Source organism: Eumetopias jubatus, unplaced genomic scaffold (genome assembly GCF_037043125.1).
Source record: "Eumetopias jubatus isolate StellerSeaLion01/CBP00866 unplaced genomic scaffold, mEumJub1_p1.0 scaffold_7, whole genome shotgun sequence".
Taxonomy (NCBI): Eukaryota; Metazoa; Chordata; class Mammalia; order Carnivora; family Otariidae; genus Eumetopias; species Eumetopias jubatus.
This window is the reverse complement of record NW_028274813.1, coordinates 108,069,892-108,092,308: the sequence shown is the minus strand read 5'-3', so window position 1 is coordinate 108,092,308 and position 22,417 is coordinate 108,069,892. Positions and strand designations below refer to the sequence as shown.

At 51.3% G+C, this 22,417-nt stretch overlaps 1 protein-coding gene across 1 annotated transcript in view; it reads left to right on the top strand.

Moving 5' to 3' along the window:
- ITGA11 (integrin subunit alpha 11) overlaps positions 1–22,417 on the top strand; it is a 111,867-nt gene that overhangs the window by 44,029 nt on the left and 45,421 nt on the right. The window contains exons 3-7 of the mRNA XM_088025179.1: positions 7,112–7,212; positions 12,074–12,165; positions 15,286–15,400; positions 17,820–17,947; positions 19,199–19,347. Of these exons, the coding sequence (XP_087881305.1) occupies positions 7,112–7,212; positions 12,074–12,165; positions 15,286–15,400; positions 17,820–17,947; positions 19,199–19,347 (585 nt within the window). The remainder of the gene's footprint in view (positions 1–7,111; positions 7,213–12,073; positions 12,166–15,285; positions 15,401–17,819; positions 17,948–19,198; positions 19,348–22,417) is intronic.

Here is a 22,417-nt window from a genome sequence, read left to right as displayed (position 1 = left end):
GATCTCACTGTAGTGAGATGGAGCCCCACATCAGGCTCCACCCTGAGCCCAGAGTCTGCTTGAGATTCTCTCTCTCTGTCTCTCCCTCTGCCCCTTCCACTCGTGTTCTCTCTCTCTCAAATAAGTAAATCTTTAAAAAAAAAAAAAAAAGAAAAAGTTGTCTTCAGAGACGGGGAAGTGCTGTCGGAAGCTAAGGCAAGGTGGCGAGACAGGAGTGGCAGGTGGTCAGGAAAGGCCCCTTGGGGGAGGTGACATTGGAGCTGAGCCCCAAGGGACAGACCCAGCCGTGCCACATTCAGAGCCACCCTGATAAAAGGGGGGACAGGCAGGTGAGCGGCAGTGAGCGAACACAGAGCATCGGCAGGCAGATAAAGAAGGTGGATTTTACTGGAATGGATTTGGGGCTTTGAACCCAGCTAGAGTTGCGGGTCACCCTGTGTATTATGATTCCATGCATCAGCATCCCCTGGGGGGGCCTGTTAATACACAGATGCTGGGTCCCCCTTTTAGTTTCTGATTCCGTCAGTTTTGGGGTGGGGGGCAGGATGTTGCATTTCTAACCAGCTCCAAGGGAGGCTGATGCTGCTGGTCTGGGAACCACTTTGAGAACCACTGGAGTGTTGTAACGACCTCTTAACCTGCCTGTCTCACCAGGGAGGCTCCTCCGGGAACCTCCGGAAGGCAGGATGACATCGTGTGCGTTGTCGTGCCCCCAGTGCTTGGTGGTTTAGCAGGGGCTCAATAAATGCTCATGATTCATGAATGAATGAGGGCGTGGATCACCAGGAGCAGCAAATACATGCAAAACCCTTAGAACGGAACAAGCACTATGTAACTGTATTAGGGTTCTCCAGAGAAACAGAACCGATAGAATGTGTGTGTATATGTGTGTGTATACATATACATATATAAAGAGATTTATTTTTTTTTGAAGATTTTATTTATTTATTTGCAGAGAGAGACACAGCGAGAGAGGGAACACAGCAGGGGGAGTGGGAGAGGGAGAAGCAGGCTTCCCGCTGAGCAGGGAGCCCGATGCGGGGCTCGATCCCAGGACCCTGAGATCACGACCTGAACCGAAGGCAGACGCCCAACGACTGAGCCACCCAGGTGCCCCTATATAAAGAGATTTATTATAAGGAGTTGGTTCACATGATTATGGAGGCTGGTGAGTCCCAAGATCTGCAGGGTACATCAGCAAGCTGGAGACTCAGAGGAGCCCATGGGGTAGTTACTGTGTGAAGGCCCGCTGGCTGGAGACCTAGGAGAGCTGAAGTTTCCATTTGAGACCACAAATAAGAAAAAGTCAATGTCTCAGTTCCAAGGCAGCCTGTTAGGAAGGATTCTCTGTTACTGGGGCTAGGGTCAGCCCTCTCATCTTCAGGCCTTCGACTGTTTGAATGAGGCCCACCCACATGAGGGAGGACAATCTGCTTTCCTCAGTCTTCAGATTTAAATGCTCATCTCATCCCAGAACACCCTCACGGATATACCCAGAATAATGTTTGACCAAGTATCTGGACACCCCCTAGCCCCATCAAGTTGGCACATAAAATTAATCATCACAGTATATGTGTTTGTTTCAAATGCACACAAAGGATTTTCACCTCTGATAGGGGTTGCACAGGGGCAGGGGGAGTTAGGGATGTGCTGGCAAACAGAGGAGTCCTCATTTTTCTGGCCCCCAGGAGTCCAGGCCTTGCCAGGCGTCTGAGCCACAAGCCCCTCCAGTCGAATCAGAAAGATCAGCAGGTGCCAGGAGGGCTCTCCCTCCGCACCCTGCCCCCAGCCAGTACAGCCCCAGGGCCGCCGCCCCCAGCACGGGGTTTGCTGCACTCAGCACTTCCCCGGCCCCATCTTGAACACATTAGCCACCCTATTCATGCTGGCTGCAGGAGATTACATTTTCCACGGAGAGAGAGGGAGAGGAAAAAAACCTCAGTAAAGGAATAGTCTCTCCTTTGTTCCCCTGAGCTCTCTGCTCTTCAAGTGGACCTCCCTCCCTGATGCCCCTATCCGATTTCAGGGAAGGAAATGGAGCCAAGAAAACAATGGAGCCAAGGGCCTGGGTGGGTGTGAGTGGAGTAGGGGTGCTGGGATAGAGGAGCAGGTGAGGGAGGGACCCGGAGGGGTGGGAGAGGAGGAGGGAAGAGGCCCCTGGAGGATAGGCCCAGCTGGCTCCAGGGGGGCAGCCCCTCTCCACGCTGGGCCTTCTGAACCGGCCACTCTTTCACAATGGTGGGAAGAGCACTGGACTTGGAGTCCCAGTGGCTCTCCACAGCCTTGTCACATCATCTTCTGAGCCTCAGATACTAACTGCCCTTCCAGCCTCAAAACGGTTCTGGTGATCAAAATCAAGTGCAATTCAACGACACCAAAAGGGATTCATGAAAATGAAAAAAATAACGAACGATAGTCGGATTTCCTAGGATGCGAGGGCTGGGTCTGGCAGAGAGGGGCAAAGAGGCTACCCAGGGAGAAGATGAAACCCCACATCCTGCCTTTCCCCAGCAGTTTGTGCTGACCCCTGGGCTCAGGACCTCCTCGGAGGGCAGGCCCATCAGTTGGAAGTTTCCTCTTTCCTTCCCCAAGACTCTGATGGCCTTTTTGTGCCTATGGCTACTGCTGACCCCATTTGCTGGGGAGCTAAGCTGTTCATACCCACCTCCCCAGACTCAGCAGGTAAAAGGCTGAGCTGAGCCTAGAGCCCCAGTCCCTGCCCCCATGCTTTCCACCCTCCCAGCTTGGGGGGACATTGCCCTGGGAATCAGGATGCCATGCACCGTGCGCTCTGAGACCTCAGACATAGGACTTCCCTGCTCTGGCTTCCGATGACTCACTGCCATGTCGTGAGGCTGACCCAAGGAACCTCTCGGTTTCCTCTCAGCTCCGATGGCCTGCCCAGCCAATTACCAGGTAACCAGAAACCCCAGGAGTGCAGAGCTCCCTGTCCAAGGAGCTGTTATAAGAGTGATGCACATAGAACAAAAGAATTTCTGTTCCCACAAGGCTGGACCAGGGGACGGTTTTATGCATTCAGCTAAACAACCAGAGAAATAATTATCATGGTGTCTGTGAATCCACCCACCACTCACAACAAAGTAAGTCTATGCCCCAGATGGAGCAGGAGCTGCAGGGTAGGAATCCGCTCCTCTCTCATTGGTCTTGGATGTCAGATTCCTCTTACACCATGGTAATATATGGAATTTCTAAGGGTAATTTTAACTATGTGGGTTTTTTGGACTTACACACTCCAGTTAGATGTCTGTGGTTATAAATACCTGAAAACTCAACCCAAACAGGTTTATATGTAAAAAGTAGTTATTGCTTCAGGTAGAGTTTGATCTGGGGGCTTACAGTATCATCAGGACTTCAGCTCCTTCTCTTAATGCTTCTCTCAGACCTCCCTCTGTCCATGCATCAGCTCGCAACTCTCGTTGCCACAAGGTGGCTGCCGGCAATTGCACGGCTTACATCTACATATGGCATCCAGAGAAAAGAAACTACTTTGGTCCCTGAGTCCCAAGCAAAAGTCCCGAGATTCACTCTGATGGGGGTGACCCTGACTTAATCACTGCAGCCGGGGGAAAAACTTGGCCTCGCCTGAGGTATGTGCTCAGTCCCTAGAACTGGGAATGGAGCCAGGTTCCCTGGATCCCCAAACAAAAACGAGGACTGTGGGAAGAGAGACATGGGACCCAGGGAAGCAAGCAACACTGACTCTAAATGGAAGCTGGATCACTTCTTTGCACAGAAAATACTCCATTTCTCAGTAACCCTTTTTCTGGGCCCTGAACTTGGGGCTCCTCTTAGGTCTGAGGCAAAGCCAAAAGCTCCTGAAGCCACTGCTGCAGCTCTGGACCATCAACCAGAAGGCCAGAGAAACCGATAGATACCTTTTTATTGAGGGCCTTCCAGACCACCCAATGCCAGTCCTGGCAGCAAGGCCAGATGAGAAAATCTCAGCCTTCAAGGAATTATGATAAACTACTGACCACAGCAGACAGCAGAGATTACATGCTAGTTCATGTGGGAAAGCGTGGGGGTAATCAGGGAGGACTTCCTGGAGTAGGTGGGAATTTTGCTGGATCTTAAAGGGATGGTGTCCAAGGTGGGATGTGCACACCACCAGGCATGGGTAAGACAGTATACTTGGGGCACAGAAATAAAATGATTCAAGTTCTATTTAAGTTTATATTTTATCTGAAAAAAAAAACCATTACTGATATTTAAGATACAGACTAACAGTTTCACACTAGTATAATTTACATATAAATTTATACACACTGGAGGTCCATGTTACCTTTTTTTCTGATAAGAGCATGCATTTGAAAAGGTTCAGACGCTGAAATTGTCTTGACGGATGGAGCCAAGGATAAGCAGAGGTCAGGATGAGTTCCCATGGGGCCCTGTTGGAGAGGGTGTGAGGTACAGAGCCAGGGCCCCTTGTCTTAGCCTGTGACCTGCTGGGAGCCAAGGAGCCCGGCACCCAGCGGGGCCACCCCGTCTTCCTCAGGTGGCCTTCTCTCCGGAGAGCCTCCTCCCTTGGCAAGGTCCTGCTTCTATAGAGGGCAGCCACCAGGGAGGGGTTCCACAGGGCTGTGGCTGAAGCCTGCCGCAAATTCTCCCATCCGCAGCAGCCCTGCTCCCGGAAGAATGCCGGGAGCCCACAGCCAGTGAGTCACAGCACATGGCCCATGGAAAGGGCCTGATGCTCGCCATGACCTTTGGGGTTTGTCTTGCTGTCTGGTGCCCACACCACAGGGACTGGTGTTGTCCTGCCCCCAGAGGCACGGCAAGCCTGAGGCCGCAGATGGCTATATAAGGCTGAGGCCACAGGGGATGGCCAGGGCTGCCAGACCCCAGGAGCCATTTGGCTGGTCTCGGTGGTGACGCAAACATTTTCCCTGGGCTTGGGCAGTTACCCCCTCGCAGTGAGATTGAATCACATCCTCAAAACCTCAAGCCTGACAGGCGCACGTAACGGCAAGACCCGAGAATGGTAAAGAAGGCTGACCCAGGCCCTCACTGCATGGCAAAGAAATATTTGGGGCAACACAGACAAAGCTGTCCGAGGAGAACCAGTCCTGGCTCTGCCACAGACAGATTGGGGGGCCTGGGTCAGCTCCCCTCTTGGGGCCTCAGCTTCTGCATCTGTAATATGGGGACAGTATGCCCTGTCCTGCCACCTCATGAGAAGCCAACGTCCCCCAGGGAAATCGGGTCTGGAGAATGGAGATGGGAGGTAGGGGCTGGCCCTTGTTCTTTGAAAAGGACCACACCTGGTCTTGAGGCAAGTTTGGGGTCACAATGACTTGGTGGATTTAACTGCCAGATTGTTACATGCTGGACATTGCCAGACCACATGACCTTAGTCTTTCTGCATAGGTTACTTAGAGACAGCCCCTCTGTTTCTGGATGACTTTTGACATCTGTGACTTTGCACAGAGATAGTACGGGGGTTGATAACCCCATTTCACAGCTAAGAAAACCAAGGTCTGGAAAGTCCAATGATCTCTCAAGACCACACAGACCACAGTCCCTCCAATCTCAGCCCAAAGGCCTCTCCCTGTGTTGGGGGCCCCATCAAGTAGGCCGCTGAGGCCTCAAAGTTCCACTCCATAAAATGGGCAGAGTTGTGAGGAGTCCACCTTATCAGGCTGCTGGGGTGTTTTCTAGAAGACACATGGAGGCAGGTTTTCTAGCAGATGGCCATGGTTTTTCTGACCTAGAACCTGCTGCACCTAGTTCTCCCAGAGGCACCCTATGAGGTGTTCCTCAAAAGCATTCTTTCTAGCAAGCACTCACCAGCAGGTGGTGGGGCCCTGGAGGAAACAGCCCTCTGGAGACTGGGTCACATATCAGGTTGACCTTGAAAACTAGAGCAGCCAGAAAAGCAAGCTTGGAGCCCAAGGTTCACTTGCTAATAGTTCCTTCTCTCCTGCCCTCCCTGCCCATCTCCCTCCCTCCCTCCCTCCCTCTCTCTCTCCTTCCCTCCCTCTCTCTCTGTCCCTCCCTCTCTCTCCCCAACCCCCCTGCTGAAAAGAATGGAGCAGCCTTGACCACACAATCGCTCACAGAATTAAGTAGCCAAAAATCACGTCGTCTAGACAAACAGATTTTATGGGTCCAATTAATTCCTGCGGGTCAAAAATAGGCATGCTTAATAAGCGGATATATTTAGAATCTGTCATTATCTTGTTCCCAGGGGAGAAAGCTCAGCTCTTATTTCATAAACTCTAATTTCAAACAGAACTCTGTTAACCACCCACTTCATACCTCTCGCACTTCCCTGAGAGCAGAGAGAGGTGGGCAGGAGCGGGGGCCGGGGGCAATCTGACCACAAGAAGCCACTGGAGTCCTGGGTAGCCTGAACCTCCAAGCCTGTCCTCTCTCAGCCATCAGAAGTCAGAAGACACGATTGCTTCTTTGGGCAAGTAAGGTCACAAAGCCTAGGCTCAAGGCGGAGGCCCCAGCTGGGTGCCTGCCCCTGGCCACGCTCTAGCCACACTGGCTGCCTCGCCCACCTTGAGCAAAGATTTAGTGGCTTGGGAGGCAGCCAGGAATGACCACTAGGCACCATGCCCCCCAGCCCCTGGGTCCCCAGCAGAAAGCCTGTCACGTACGGTGAGGAATGAGGCCCTCCACAGGTCCTAACACATGGCCAAGACTCTATGGCTCCCAAACCATCATTCCTCTGTCTGAATGACCACGACTACCACCCTCCCGCTGTTTGACGGACTCATCATCATCCGTTAAGACCTGGGCCAACCACGCCTCCCCCATGGCGTCTGCCCTGTTCTCCTCTCCCAGGGGCTAACCTCCATCCCATTTAGAATAGAACCCACGTGGTCTTCATCTCCGTATCTCTAGATCTTGGCAAGGGCCCAGAGTAGGTCACAGGCCCCATGACTTTGTGCCAAACAGCTGGTGTCCCTCTCCCTGGGAGACACAGTTCTGAGCTGGAGGGTCTGCACACGGCTGCCCCTCAGCATTTCCTCTCTCCTTCCTCACCCCATCTTCCCCTCAGTACCGCCCTCCCCATTCCCATCCTCTGCCAGGAAGAAGCACCTCCTCCGGGCGTCTTTACTTGTCTTCTTTTCCTTCCCAGGCTAGTCGTGGGTGCTCCATTGGAAACCAACGGCCACCAGAAGACGGGAGACGTGTACAAGTGTCCAGTGACCCATGGGAACTGCACCAAGCTCAACCTGGGTAACGTGAGCCTCTGGTCTCCCCACAGTGAGGCCAACCACCGTCTAGGGCGGGACAGACTTTAAAGCACATCCATGCCCACAGTCACACTGGCTTCTCCCACTCACACTGGGGTCGCTGCCCCCATTTTACAGATGAGCAAGCTGAGGCCAGAGAGAGGAAGCCACTTTCTCAGAGTCACACCAGCTTGTCAGGGGCCAGCCAGGATTCAAACCTTGGCCTCCAGTGTACCCGGCCGTTGCTCTTTCCGACTCCCTCACTGCCCCTCAACGCAAGGCTTTCTCTCCCAGAGGGAGAAAGACATTTCCTGTCTTCTTTCCAGTTTTGAAGTAGTAACAATAACGAATATTCATATATCTTCTATAATGTTCCCTATGTGCCCGGCACTGGTTTAAGCACTTTTAGGGATTTTTGACTCATTTAATCCCCTCGACGACCATTCGAGATTCAAGGTAACAAAGCAGGGAATGGCAGCAGGGGGAGGTGAGGGCACCTGTTGAGAGTCCCCTAGGTAAGAAGTAGCAAGGCCGAGGTTCCAATCCAGGCAGCCCTCAGCCACCCTGCCATCAGTGAGCAGCATGGCCTTCCAGAAATGAAGGCGTTGTCCTCACCCAAGAGCCCTGCAGGATCCGTGTGTGTGTATGCATGTGCGCATGTGTGCACATCCTTGTGCATCTGTGAAAACACCCATGCTAATCCTCTAAAGCACTTCCACTCTGTCCTGAACGTCCGACCATGGCTTTGCTTTCAGAAGGGAGCGAAAGTTCCATTTGGGCTGAGATGCTGCCATCTCAGTCCTGCCGCTAAGGCTTGCCTTCCCCAGAGCCAGGACCCTTGGCCTCCCCACCTTCTAGGAAGGCAGCCTCTGGCCCCCAGCAGCCAGTCGAGGGGTGGGGCTCCCTGGGGAGGTGAAGCCGGCGGGGCGGGCCTGGTGGGGGAGGTGGCAGAGCTTCAACAGATAAGCAGATGGACACAAAGGCCCGCATCAAAGAGAAAGCCCAAGAACCCAGATCCCCAGGGCGGCCAGCTGTCCCATCACATGGTGCCGGACGCTCCCGCTGTCCACATCTGCGTCAGCACCATGGGTGGGAAGTTCAAACCCCTAGCACAGCCGGGGCCCAGACCTTAGTAAGGAAACAGTCTGGGGGGAGGCAGGAGCCTCGCTGGTGGCTCACAGAACCCAGTCACCACCACCCTGAAGGCACAGGCTTCTGAAACAAGCCCAACTGGGTTTCTCCTTCCAGCTGGACAGTTTCTGCGCTGTGTGTCCATAGGGAGTTCACATCCTGTCTCTGAGCCTCGGTTCACTCATGTGTAAAGTGAGGAGGGTGGACTCGATGACCCTAGGATCTATTCCAGGTCTAATATGTCCCCAAATTTTACTAAGAACCTACTATGTGCCAAGCACTGTGCTAGTTTCTGGGGATACAGCAGGGCACAGGAAGCCAAGGGCTCTCCTGGGAGAGGACAATAAGCAAGCAGACAAACTAGAAATTGGGTAGAGATAGACAGGCATACTGCTACAGGCAGGGAGAAATGCTGTGTGATCAACCACAAAGCTACGAGAGGAGAGGCTGGGTAGGGAGGCGGTGGGGAGGGGATTCTACCTTAGTAAGGTGGTCAGGGGAGGCCTCCTTAAGCAGGTAACATTTGAGCAAAGGTCTGATGGCAAGGAGTCAGGGTCAGGTGGGGCCAGAGCATGCCAGGCAGTGGGAGAGCACGTGCAAAGGCCCTGAGGTGGGAATGAGCTTACTCTGAAAGAAGGGCCACGCAGCTGGGGCAGAGGGAGCGAGGAGGGGGTAGGAGGGGTGAGCACTGGGCTCAAGCTAAGGCCGCTGAGAGAAGCTCCTGGTCTAGGTGGGGACATAGACACATGAACTCATCATTTAGTTTCCTCTACTGCTCTGATTTCCAGTGTGGATCCTATTTCCCTCCAGAGGAGGAGGAGCCCCTGCTGGCAGCGAGAGCCATGAAGCCATCACACCCTGGAAAACATTCCCAAACTGGGGCATAAGCTGGGAGGTGGTGGGCAGCAGAGTGAGTCAGGGCAGAAGAAAAGAACCGATCAGGAAGCCCTTCATTTGAGGACTGTTTCTTTCCCTTCCACCAAGGAGAAAGTGTAGGGCAGGAAGACCATCTGTCAATTTATCTCCACAGTGGAAAACGCAGGGCTGGGAAACCTGACTCTTGGGTTTTCCTATGGCCTTTCCAGGCTGTGAGCCTCACCAAGCCAGGAATGTTCTTTCTTCTCTCTCCAGGGAAGGCTGAATGGGTGGCACACACTCATCAGTGTGAAAAAGCCTGTCACTGGCACTTTCTTCCCGACACCTGGATGAAGTTGGGGTTTTAACAAAGGGCAGAGGCTCAGGCAGAGGATGTGATTCTGGAAGGCAGCTTCCATGTGAGGAAGGGCTTGTGCCACACAGTCCTCAAACAGACCCACTGAAAAAGATGCTAGTCTCTCCTGCTCAGAGAGGGGCAGACCGAACCCGAGAGGGTAGTGACTGCCCCAAGTCCGCAAGGCCTGTATGCAGCAAAAGCAGGATGTGAGCTTTAGTCTCCCCTACCATGCTCATCAGCTTCTGGGTCAGCAATCTGACTAAAAACTTTGGTCACTGAGACCAGGGGGAAGGAAATGGTACACAGTGAGGTGAGGTGAGGTGAGGTGAAGTGAGGTGAAGTGAGGTGAGGTGAGGTGAGGTGAAGTAAGGTGAGGTGAGGTGAGGTGAGGTGAGGTGAGGTGAGGTGAAGTAAGGTGAGGTGAAGTGAGGTGAGGTAAGGTGAAGTGAGGTGAGGTGAGGTGAGGTGAGGTGAGGTGAGGTGAAGTGAGGTGAGGTGAGGTGAGGTGAGGTGAAGTGAGGTGAAGTGAGGTGAGGTGAAGTGAGGTGAGGTGAGGTGAGGTGAGGTGAGGTGAGGTGAAGTAAGGTGAGGTGAAGTGAGGTGAGGTAAGGTGAAGTGAGGTGAGGTGAGGTGAGGTGAAGTGAGGTGAGGTGAGGTGAGGTGAAGTAAGGTGAGGTGAGGTGAGGTGAGGTGAAGTGAGGTGAGGTGAGGTGAGGTGAGGTGAAGTAAGGTGAGGTGAAGTGAGGTGAGGTAAGGTGAAGTGAGGTGAGGTGAGGTGAGGTGAAGTGAGGTGAAGTGAGGTGAGGTGAGGTGAGGTGAAGTGAGGTGAGGTAAGGTGAAGTGAGGTGAGGTGAGGTGAGGTGAGGTGAGGTGAGGTAAGGTGAAGTGAGGTGAAGTGAAGTGAGGTGAGGTAGGGTGAGGTGAGTTAGAGTGAGGTGGGGTGGGATGAGGTGAGGTGGGGTGAGGTAAGGTGAGGTGAGGTGGGGTGCTTGCCCCTGACACAAACAGAGGGCAGAAGTCTCCAAGCTGCTGAGGGGTGGGGGTCAGGGCTTAGAGCTTCCTCTCCAGATTTCTCACTACCACCCCACTGCCACCACCGCCCTGCCATCAGACAGGACAGCTCAGGATGGAATGGTGCACAGCCTGGACTCACGCCCCCACCCTCTCATCTACCAGCAACTGACCTCCTAGAAGTCACTAACCCTCTCTGCATCTCCATTTTCTCGTCTGTGAAATGGGAATGTTGACTCCTGGGCCTCCCAGGACCGAGAGGGGGTCCTGGGAGGGCACATGTGGGCAGTATTTTGTAAATGATATAGGCATTGTAAAAACACAATGTTATTACTAATCTTTTCTCTCTGGCTTCTTTGGACAGACAAAAACAAAACAACCCCAGTCACTCACAGTCTCCAGCCAAGAGGGGCTGGATTTCAAAAGAAGCCTTACTACCAACTGAGGGAACCCAGAGAGAAAAAACAACCAACGCAGCTGTCCCCACCCCCAGCCCACAGCACAGTGGGGCGTCACATGCCCGGCCCCAGGCCCCTCTTCAAACTGACAGCCACCACCGAAGCTAGATGCAAACCATTCTCAGTGGAGGCCACCCAAGTCCTTGGAAGTCGGCAGGGAAGACATCTACTTGCCCCTCACAGTACAGGAAGATTGACCTGCTCTGCATTTAATGAAATGCCTGGCTCACTTCCCCCCGAAATTCTACGCCCTGCCACATGCCCACACACATGTGTACACCCCAACGCGCATCCACTGACACACCAGCGCACCTCTGGGGAAGTCAAGCTTGCTTCCTTCCCTTCAGTGGCCTGGTGGCATGATTTTGTCAAACCTTCACAGAATCTTTTTGAGCCATTCTAATCTGCCCCAGCCCTCTCCTGACACTCAGCTGGCTGATAGTAACCCTGCTCCTAATTAGTTCTCTTGACAGCCAACCACAGAAGGATGTTCTCGCAAGACCTCACACACCTGTAGAGAGCTCTTGCTGTCCTGGGAGAGAATTGGTTATTGTGTGTCAGTTTATCAGATGAGCAGAGAGCCAGGGTCACGGGAGGACCCAGACTACTAAGTTTTGATGGCAGACTGGCTTGAAGGAAAATGTGGAGGGGACGCTGCCCAGAGGAAACCAGCCGACGTCAGGCGTTCTGAAAGCTGCAGGACGGGACACATGAGGAATGCCAGGGACCAGTCAGATGTCTGGAGAAGTAAAAACGCTGGACTGGGCAATACTTTGCCTAGTGCTTGCTGTGTGACCTTGAACAGGTTGCTTGGCCTCTCTGAGACTCAGTTTCCTCATCTCACAGGGAACTATGAGGAAGTAACTAAGACCATGTCTGGGCAAGACCTTAGTATAGCATGGAGGGCTGCCTGGACGTGCAGGCGATCGAGGGCTCCAGAGGGGCAGGGAGAATCAGGAAGGACCCTGGTGGCTGACAGCTGCAGGGGGCTCTGGGTCAGGGTGGGCGGTGGGGGTGGGGGCTGCCGGCTAAGTTTCTCCCTCCCACCCCAGGAAGGGTCACTCTGTCCAACGTGTCTGAGCGGAAGGACAATATGCGCCTCGGCCTGAGCCTGGCCACCAACCCCAAGGACAACAGCTTCCTGGTAAGAGCCACCCACCTCACCCTTTCTCCACATCCCCACCCCTCTTGCCCCACAGACCCTCTGCTTGGGGCCAGGAGAGGCAGGGGGTGAGTCACCGTGTCCTTACACACTCACATGCTGTCCACACGCTCAGGGAGCAGCTCTGCCCCAGACTTCCTGCCTGTACCATTCTGCCAGCGTACCCTCAGCTTTTGAGGGGGACAGCCCCGGCAGGAAAACATATTGAGCTCTTTTGTATGCACACCTTGGGGATGCAGGATGGACAGCCTGAAAGGAACAGGAATAGAGACAGCCAACGGTGTGAAGGGAGCCCATCCCTCCTTCTGGAGAGCCAAATTTCTGAGGCGGGGGTGGGAGAGGGCACGAATCTCTGCTCCAGGTTCGGTCAAAGAAACAGGACACACCACACACCCTAAGAAGTCTCTGAAGGGAAGCCGTAAATGAGAGAACACAGATTTACGACAACTGAGGGAAGAGATACAGAGCGCCGGGCCCCCCGGACTGTGCAGGGTTAGATGGGAAGGCTTTCTGGGGGAGGTTTTTTTTTTTTTTTTAAGGATTTTATTTATTTATTTATTTATTTGACAGAGAGAGATAGCGAGAGCAGGAACACAAGCAGGGGTAGCAGGAGAGGGAGAAGCAGGTTTCCAGCCGAGCAGGGAGCCCGATGCGGGGCTCGATCCCAGGACCCTGGGATCATGACCCCCGCCGAAGGCAGACACTTAACGACTGAGCCACCCAGGCACCCCTCTGGGGGAGGTTTTTTATTTGCTTTTCAAGAAGAGACAATGGGTCTTAGCAGGGAAGAGAGAGGAGAGGTATTTGTGCTGAAGTGGTAGGGACATTTATTCATTTCAACACTGATGCTTTGAGCCCTTACGATGTGCTGAGCGCAATGCCAGACACTGGGGATTCAGCAGTCAACAGAGCACCTGCCCCCCTAAGGTTTCAGTTCTGGTGGGGGGAGAGCTGAGAAGCCAACGAGGAGCATAAACATGACGTTGGGGCAGGAAGGCCTGTCATCAGAGGTCTCTGCACCCTGCACGCAGCAAGTGCGGGTGGCATCATGGCAGGCGCTGCCTGCTCCTTGCCACCATGGGTTGGGCAATGCTGGAGATTCAAAACAAGATCCAGCTGGGACAGATAGTTCTAGAGACAGCTACAGGAGAGGAATTCAGAGAAGCATTACCCCAGAAAGCCCAATAAAATGAGCCGCTCGTTTTAAGATGGGAGGGCTTGTGTCGCTCTTTGTTCTTATCCAACAATATGTTTCTGTGGACAGATGGGACATTCAGGGTGTGGAGCACCAGACACCAGGACAACGAGATGAGTGGGATGCTCAGGGGCTATGGAGAGCATAGTGGCCCTGCCGGGGAAAGTCCAGAGGTGCCTCAGTGTGTGGTCAGCCCATAGCCCTTCATCATCCCAGCCAAGGGCAAACAGGACCCTGGGTCCTGTCCACACACAGACCTGTCAGGGGCTTTTTTGCTATTCCCTTTTCCTTCTGAGGCTCCTTATCATGTTCCTACCAAATTGATTTCATCTACTTCACAAGGTGGATGAAGGCCCAAGAAGGATTGTGTGATACACCCTCTGGGGTTTCCGTGGGTTGGTTAAGTCCCTGGTTTATAAATGGCAACTTTTGTTCGCTCATTCACTCATCCATTCATCCATTCACTCTTCAGTCCATCCCCCAACCAATTGTTTATCTCTCCATTCATCTATTCATCCACCCATTCACTCATCCTTCCATCCATCCCTTCCTACACCCATCCATCATCCATTATCCATCATCCATCCATTCAGGCATCCATCCATTATCCATCATCCATCCATTCAGGCATCCATCCATTATCCATCATCCAACCACCCATCGATCCATCATCTATCAATCTATGTATCCATCATCCATCCTTCCACCCATCCACTCACCCATCCATCATCCATCCATCTATCCATCCACCCATCCGTACACCCACCCATCCATCCATCCATCATCTATCCATCTATCCATCCATCCTTCCATCGTCCATCCACCCACTCATCCATCCATTATCTATCCATCCATCCATCATCATCCATCCATCTATCCATCCATCCATCCATCATCCATCCATCCATCCATCCATCATCATCCATCCATCTATCCATCCGTCCATCATCACCCATCCATCTATCCATCCATCCTTCCATCGTCCATCCACCCACTCATCCATCCATTATCTATCCATCCATCCATCTATCCATCCATCCATCATCATCCATCCATCTATCCCTCCAGCCATCATCCACCATCTGCCTTCCTTTATTCTCCCCCTACTTCCAGAAATAATTTACTGCAGCTTCAACAAAGAACATAGATAAAACAAAACCCTTAAAATCTGACTAAAAAAAGAAAGCTAATTAAAGAAAGAAATTAAGAAATGGAATAATTATTTTTCCAGACCAAAGGAAATTACAGCACAAAATTTAGTCCCAGGTTTCCTGGCAGCAAGACAAAAATGGAGGCATGTGGCTGGGCTTTCATTTTTAATGATCCTGACCCTGAGGGGGACTCATTACTCAATCTTTAAATGAGAAGCTGACATCAATGTGTTTGGTAGCAAATTTCAGAGAAGGAGCAGAAACATTCTTTTTTTTTTTTTTTTTTTTCCCCCCAGTAAGAGGCCTGGGCATATTGTTGGAACCCAGTCCTGGAAGTTTTCCCAGTAAGGACCTTCAGGTGACCTCTTCAGACAGAGAGGTTCTTCTAGTGACCTTGAAGGTTCCACTCCCATGGATGATGCCGCGTGGTGGGCAGGGTGGGCAGGAAGGGTAAAGGAGAGTCACAACTCTAAGTGATGGGATAGAGAATGGAACCCTTGAAAATGCAACAAAGGAGGACTCTAAGATTGGTTTTTCTCCATTCCATCCGAAGCAAGAGAACTAGAACACATTAGCGCAAGAAAGAATTCAGTTAGACTCCAAGAAGACTCTAAATCCTTGGAGTACCAATACTCAGATAGAGGATGTCTGTCTTAGGTCATGGAGGTTGGGCTGGGCTAAAGGCTGTTGGGTCTGGACCCTCCCGGAGACACCCCCCCCCCCCCACTGACTAGGGGTCTGCCCTGTGCTTCGCAGGCCTGCAGCCCCCTCTGGTCTCACGAGTGTGGGAGTTCCTACTACACCACAGGGATGTGCTCGAGAGTCAACTCCAACTTCAGGTTCTCCAAGACAGTGGCCCCAGCTCTCCAAAGTAAGTAGCTTCAAATCTGCTGACCCATGCTGAGTGGCCAATGGTCATGGAAGGCTCTGAGCTCTGATCCCTGCCACCCTGCAGCTACGAAGCAGCACCTGGACTTGAGCCCCGCCCTGCTCCAGAACCTGTGGGTTACCCCACAACAGAGTGTTGGTGGGAAGCCAGTGAGCTGAGGTTATGAAGACAATCTTGGCAGGCAGAGAGGCTTACTGCAAACCCACTGTGAGTGAGGAAGAGGTTGCTGGGCCACCAAGTAGAGCAGCAAGCCATGCTCAGCACAATTCTGGGGACCTTGTTCACTTAGACTACAATGTGAATGGTGCCCTCTGATGTTACGTGATGCAGTTGCCTTGTAGGTGGAAAGTCAAGGAAAACAGAAATATCCCTGGTAACGGCCCCCGCTAACTGGTGTTCCTGGATATCAGGAAGCTCTGCTCAGCTTGCCCAGAGCCTCATGGAACACAAAACCTCCCACTCACTCCCCACCCGCCAAGAAAATCTGGAGAAATAGTGTTCAGACCTTGTCTCCCGCAAGCCCAGACTACTTGGCTCCGAGCCTCACTATTTCCTCTGGGCTGAATACCGTCACCCAAGCAGCTGCTAACCCGTTTTATTGAGGGTGAGGGAATTAGCACCTCTGGCGGGGGTGCGGGGGGTGGGGGGGGCGGACAGCAGCACAGCAGGGGCTAGAAAGTGGTCCTTTTAAGGGTGAGGAGGAGGTGTTGATTCTATTCTCACAAAGTGGCCAAGGGAAAGGCGGTGCTGTGGCTGGCAAGTTCGGTCACATGAGGTGTGAATGGGGAACCTCACCCCAGGCCAACAAATGACCATCTAAGCCTCCAGGAACTCCTCTGCTGGAGGCCTGCTCACTGGTCCACCAGCAGCAGTGGTGGACCCCAGGGCACCCCCTCTGGAGGCTCTAACTCAGTAGGTCTGGGACAAGCCCCAGGGTGTATGTACGTGGGAGTGAGTGTGTGTGTGTGTGTGTGTGTGTGTGTGTGTGTGTGTGTGTGTTCCCTGGAGTGTTCAGTCCTGTTTAGGAACCACAGATCTAAAGCAAAGTTCTTCCCAAGATGCTTTAAAAAAAAAAAGTGAAATCGCAAGAAAGGAATCAGCAGTAATATATGCGTTCTCATAATAAAGATGGCTTAAAAATAAAAGAAACCTGGTTCCTACCACTGGATTAGGAAGTCCCCCTAACTAAGGAGTTTCTGTCTCGGTCACGTCCATGGCCGCCCGCACCACACAGCTGGCAGCAGGCATTAAGCTAAACCAGGCTGGAAAAGGACAAAGCTATCTGGCTGTGTTAGCCCAGAGGAATTGAGCCATCATATGCTGCACACAGCGTGCAGGTGGGACGAGAATGTCTACATTCAAAGCCACCACCTTTTGTCTCTGGTGAGCACTGACTTCAACCAACTGCACCTTCATGACGCAGGAGTTACTGGAATGGTCAACACACAGAAGTCTCCTGCTGTTTTGCTATAAAGTAGATTTTACAACAGTGTGAAAACTCTCCAGTAGAAGTCAGCAGATACCCAATATTTCAATATGATATAATCTAATATAGTATGTATATATATCATATCATACTGGGACATCTAATTTCAAAGCAACCCTAACCGTTCACCAATAGACATAAGTTACTTAGATTTTAAAAGAAGATTGTTGCATTTGTTACGGTACCAATGTTTCTTTGTTGGTTTTTATCGTTCATTTTAACTTGGTATTAATATTATAAGACTATAGAGAAACCTTTACGCTCAGAGCAGAAATAAAGGCACAAACACTTGACCTGACGATGTCATTGTCACATTAACAAAGTACTTTGCTTAAAAAATAAATAGAAAAAAAACATTTAAAAAAATAAGAGGATCCGCTAAGATTTCCTGGGCCCTGACTTTGTGCTCAGCCCTTTAGCAGCCTCGTTTCCTTGATTCCTCCTGGCAACCTTCTCCTATCCCCTCGCCTGTGTTTACAGCAGAGATAACAGGCACTGAGAGGTTAGGTGACTTGCCCAAGCTCACGTAGCTAATGCCCGGCAAAGCCGGGAATCAAACAGTCTGTTGCTGGATCCCTCATCTTAAGCCATCACCCCTTACTGCTCTCCTAAAAAGTGAAACTCATTCATTTGGGCTGAAAGCATTAGCCAGCTGATGGTAGGTTGGTCCCTGATGAAGAGCAGAGGGAGTCAGGGTGGATTTAAGCTTGGTTCAAACAGCCAGCACAGAGTGGCTGAGCAGAGCCAGGAATTCCTGGGCTCATCATTCATGTTGCACAAATGAACTACTAGCCCGGGGAATTACATGCATGCGACAAGGTCCTTCTTTTATTGCCCCCTGGACCCACACCTGGAGAATCAGAGACTGAAAGCGCTGAGTTACTGGGCAGCCATGACCGTGTCCCCACTTCCCAGGGTGCCAGACCTACATGGACATCGTCATTGTCCTGGATGGCTCCAACAGCATCTACCCCTGGGTGGAGGTTCAACATTTCCTCATCAACATCCTGAAGAAGTTCTACATCGGCCCTGGGCAGATCCAGGTGAGTGTCTCCCTCTTCCTCTGACCAGGGCTCCCCAAACCTATGGAAGACGCCGGCCTGGGCCGTGGAGGAGCATCTTTGCATGAGCTAATGAGGTGTAGGTGCAAGGGCCAGGCCCGGGCCCTGCAGCCCGGGACGCCCACCTCTGCTGGGTGCGTCCGGGGACAGTTCCGAGGAGGCCCCTTTTCACCGGCCAAACCCGTCTTCTGGGATAGATGCCAACTATTAAGAAAAACTTTTCCTAGAGAGAGTAAGAAGGAAGGCGGGGAAGGTTGAGTGGATCCCTGCTGAGTGAGGCACGGGGGGGGCATTAGACACACAGATCTTGAGAGACCGAGTGGGGGAGGGAGGGAGGACATAGCTACCAGCAGGTGTCCAAAACGCTGCTGGGCTAAAGAGGGGGTCGATTTATTCTGTATTGTTTTGGGCGGCCAAGTGAGGACTGACATTTAGAAGGTACAAGGTGGCAGGTTACAAGTCATTCTAGGAAATTATTTTGTAACAATTAAAGCTGTTAAAGAGGCAGTGGGCTTTCTCAAGAAGTAATGACTTGCCCACAATGGGACGATCATCTTTAGGGTCTCGTGCACGAAAGTCTGGCCTTAAAAAGGCACCAGATAAACTTGGGGCCCATCCAACAGGAAGGTTTTATCATTCCAGTCCTACTATAGGCCCTTAAGGTTTTTTTTTTTTATGTTGAGACTATTAGTACTGTCTATATCTTATCAACCTTGGCGATAAAAGATTCTCCTCCAAGTTTTCAGAATCCTTGGTTCCAGCCTTTTGGTGAAAAATGCCATGGCCCTCCAGTCATTCTGCTCCTAATATTTTAGGCTTCAATCCTATGCTCGAGGAACATAATCTGTTGGGCCTTTCTTTATTTTTATTGTTTTTTGTTTTTTGTTTTTTTGTTTTTAAAGGGAGAGAGTGCACAAGCTGGGAAGGGCAGAGGGAAAGGGAGAGAGAGAGAGTCCCAAGTAGGCTCCACACTCAGCACGGAGCCCAATGCGGGGCTCGATCCCACCCAACAGTCTCCCTTCTGGAGAGGCACCTTCCACCCGCCTCACCAAGCCACCCATTCATTCCTGGAGCTCTGCAGAACTTTGCAGAACGGCTTCCCTTCCCAGTGACTCTTCCTTGGGGAGGTCCCCCGCCCTCCGCACTTGCCAACAGTTGCGGACAGAGAGATGACTCTGGGGAGCCTCACCGCCCATGGCCCAGCTTTCAGGGGTCCTCTCTCTTCTCTTGCAGGTTGGAGTTGTCCAGTACGGAGAAGACGTGGTGCATGAATTTCACCTCAATGACTACAGGTCTGTACGAGATGTGGTGGAAGCTGCCAGCCACATTGAGCAGAGAGGAGGAACGGAGACCCGGACGGCATTTGGCATCGAATTTGCTCGGTAAAAAAAAAAAAAAAAAAAATCCTAATAAAATAGAAATAATGATAATTTACTTAAATCTCAGATAACTTGTGCAGTTCTACATTGCTGTGTAACAAACCTCCACAAAATTCCGTACCTTGAGACAATAATTTATTAATCTCTCCAGGTTCCGGGCTTGACTGGGCTTAGCTGGTCCATTCTCTCTGGGTCTCTCTCCTATGGGTGTAGTCTGGTGTGTCAGCTGGGGCTCTTGTCATCGGAGGGGTTGACTGGACTGGACATCCAAAATGGCACACTCATGAGCCTGGCAGTTGTCGCAGGCTGTTGGCTGGGAGCTGAGTGTGGGCTGGCGACCTGAGCACCCACACGTGGCCATGTGGCTCGGTTTTCTTGTGGTGTAGCAGCCGGACTCTTGAGAGGGAGCGTCCCAAGAGAGCTTTCCAAGAGGCCCCCACAGGAACTCTGAGACGGCCTTGACCTAGCCCCCAAAGTCCCAGATATAACTCTTGCCATATTCTATTGATCCAGCAAGTCATCAAGACCGGCCCAGGTTCAAGGGGAAGAGAACTTGATTCTGCCTCTTGATGGAGGAATGGCAAGGTCACATCACAGGAGAGCATTTGGAATGGGAGGTATTGTTACAACCAACTTTGGAAAATGCACTGTGCCACAGAGACCCGATAAAAAAGTGGATAGTTTCCATGAGGGCAGAGTCTTCCGTGGAGTCTGTGTCATCAGTGGAGTGTGAGGACCATCGTTAAATATAACTCCTAACTCCCGAGGTTGTACGCTAACGAGGCTGGCTCCTTAAAATCACACCAGTACCCACTCACCGTGAAAATGAATGTCGCCTCTAGACAGCGCCCTCACGGATGGCTCCGTGCTCACTCCAGTGACATGGCCGTTGCTCGGAACATTGTGCTCACCCCCACTGAAATCAAGAAGTGACTTTAGAAGCAATTCCCCAAGATCTTTTGAGCTGAGGCCTAAACCCCTAAGGTGACTACATCTAAGGCTAATGGATTTTAAATGTATAAATTCTACATCTACAAATAGAAGCTCTGCTATGTCCATTGAGAGCGCAGGCCCATTTTCGTATAATCCCACCTCACATCGGATAAGTCAATGTGTTTAATAGAATTTAGCAGTAACGTGATTTCATGTGGTCAAACGATGAAGCTTTCTCCAACCTTACAACTCTTTATAATTTAGTTACGGCTCCACTAACATATTTCTGGGTTTGCTGATAAAACTTGCTCAAATGTTTTTCCTAAATGAATCTGGCTTTTACTCATCCTCGCAAAGAATAGGCCATGAACCTCCCTCCGTGTGAAGATGGCTCTTACTCATCCTCAAAAGGAACGGGCCATTTTTCTGTTTTGCTGTCACTGGAATGAGTCCCTGAGCCCCCCCCCCCCACAAACACACACACATGCTCATGGAATTGCTGGGGCAACAGAGGAAGCCGGTGCCCACTGGTGATCGTCAGTGTGAACTAACTGACTCATACAGGGATGCAGCCCACCAACCCCAGGTCAATTACGAGTGTGGGACCCACCAAGTAGTTTGAACCAGTCATGACTCATGACCATGCTGGGATATGCAATCTGGGCCTCAAGTGAAGTTTGAAATCTGATCTCCTCAGCCTGCCAAGTCCCAAATTACAGGGGGTGTGTCTTAAAGTAAAAGGTTTGCTCTCCTCACTCAGTTATTCACAATGCATTTTTGTGTGTGTGCTCCTCCAAAGTATGAAGATCCAGGCCATGGACTTGAGGGGTTACAGAGATGGTAACCCATGACCCACCCTGGCCCAGTCAGGAACTCTGACAAGCATCAGCCTAAATCAGTGAGGATGAAAGGGTAGGATCTAAGGAAGGATTTGCTAAGAGGGGCTGGCATTTGGCTTGTCCTAAGAAGACCCCAGAATTCGATCAGGGAGAGGTGGAAAGAAGACATTCCATCCGGCCAAGGACAGAAGAGGGGGAAAGTCGAGTAATGTTTATATTTGGAGCCTTTTGACAATGGAATGGGGTTCCTGTTTGGGGGGATTGGAGCCAGATTGTGAGAATGATAATGTCATAGCTAGAACAACCATGAGTGGCCACGGAGGGCTCTTAGGCTCGAGAGTGTTTTCATCAGATGTGCACGTAAAGATGAATCTGGTAGTCATGTATGGCTTGGAGGCCGTGGGGACAATGATGTGATTCCACCTTAGTTCACTCAACACTTTTAATTAAGGGGAACAAGCAGGAGGAAGGGCTCAGAGGGACAGAGGATGACCAGGCCAGATTATGATGGGTTGATGGGCCATTGTCAGGACCCGAAAGAAATGGGAGCCAGTGCAGGTTTTGAGCAGAAAGGAGACATGATATAGCCTACTTGTCCATAGATCATTCTGGCTTCCAGAATGTGAGTTGAGATTATCAAGCTCTCACTGCTCTCAAGGAGCTTATGATCTGATTTACAAGGGAACAAATCCAAGGTTTTCTACACAATAGAAAATCACAATTTTAAATTTGATGATTCATGTCAATATTCACCTCATTGCAGATTCATACAGATATTCACACAATTCCATGTAATAAAACCTGTTTCTCCCCTGCCATACTTTCTTTGCATGGAGTTTTGTGCCTGGGCCTGACCCTTCGATGAGGTGATGGAAACATCTAGAATCTCCTTTGAGGGACTGGCAGAATTCTCACTCCAATGGGTCAGGCTGATGCTCAAAATTTGCTATAGTCACATCAAGTGTACCTCTGGCCTCCTTCAGTTCACAGCTCATATTAAAACTCAACAGTTTTGGGGTGCTTGGGTGGCTCAGTCGGTTAAATGTCTGCCTTCGGCTTAGGTCATGATCCCGGCGTCCTGGGATCGCGTCCCGCATCAGGCTCCCTGCTCAGCAGGGAGCCTCCTTCTTCCTCTCCCTCTGCCTGGCTGCCCGTCTGCCTACTTGTATCTCTCTCTCTCTCTCTCTCTCTGTCAAATAAATAAATAAAATCTCACAATAAAATAAAACAAAACTCAATGTTTTTTTTTAAGTCCATCTATCCACAATATCATAGAGCTGAGAGAATGGCAGATGGTCTGT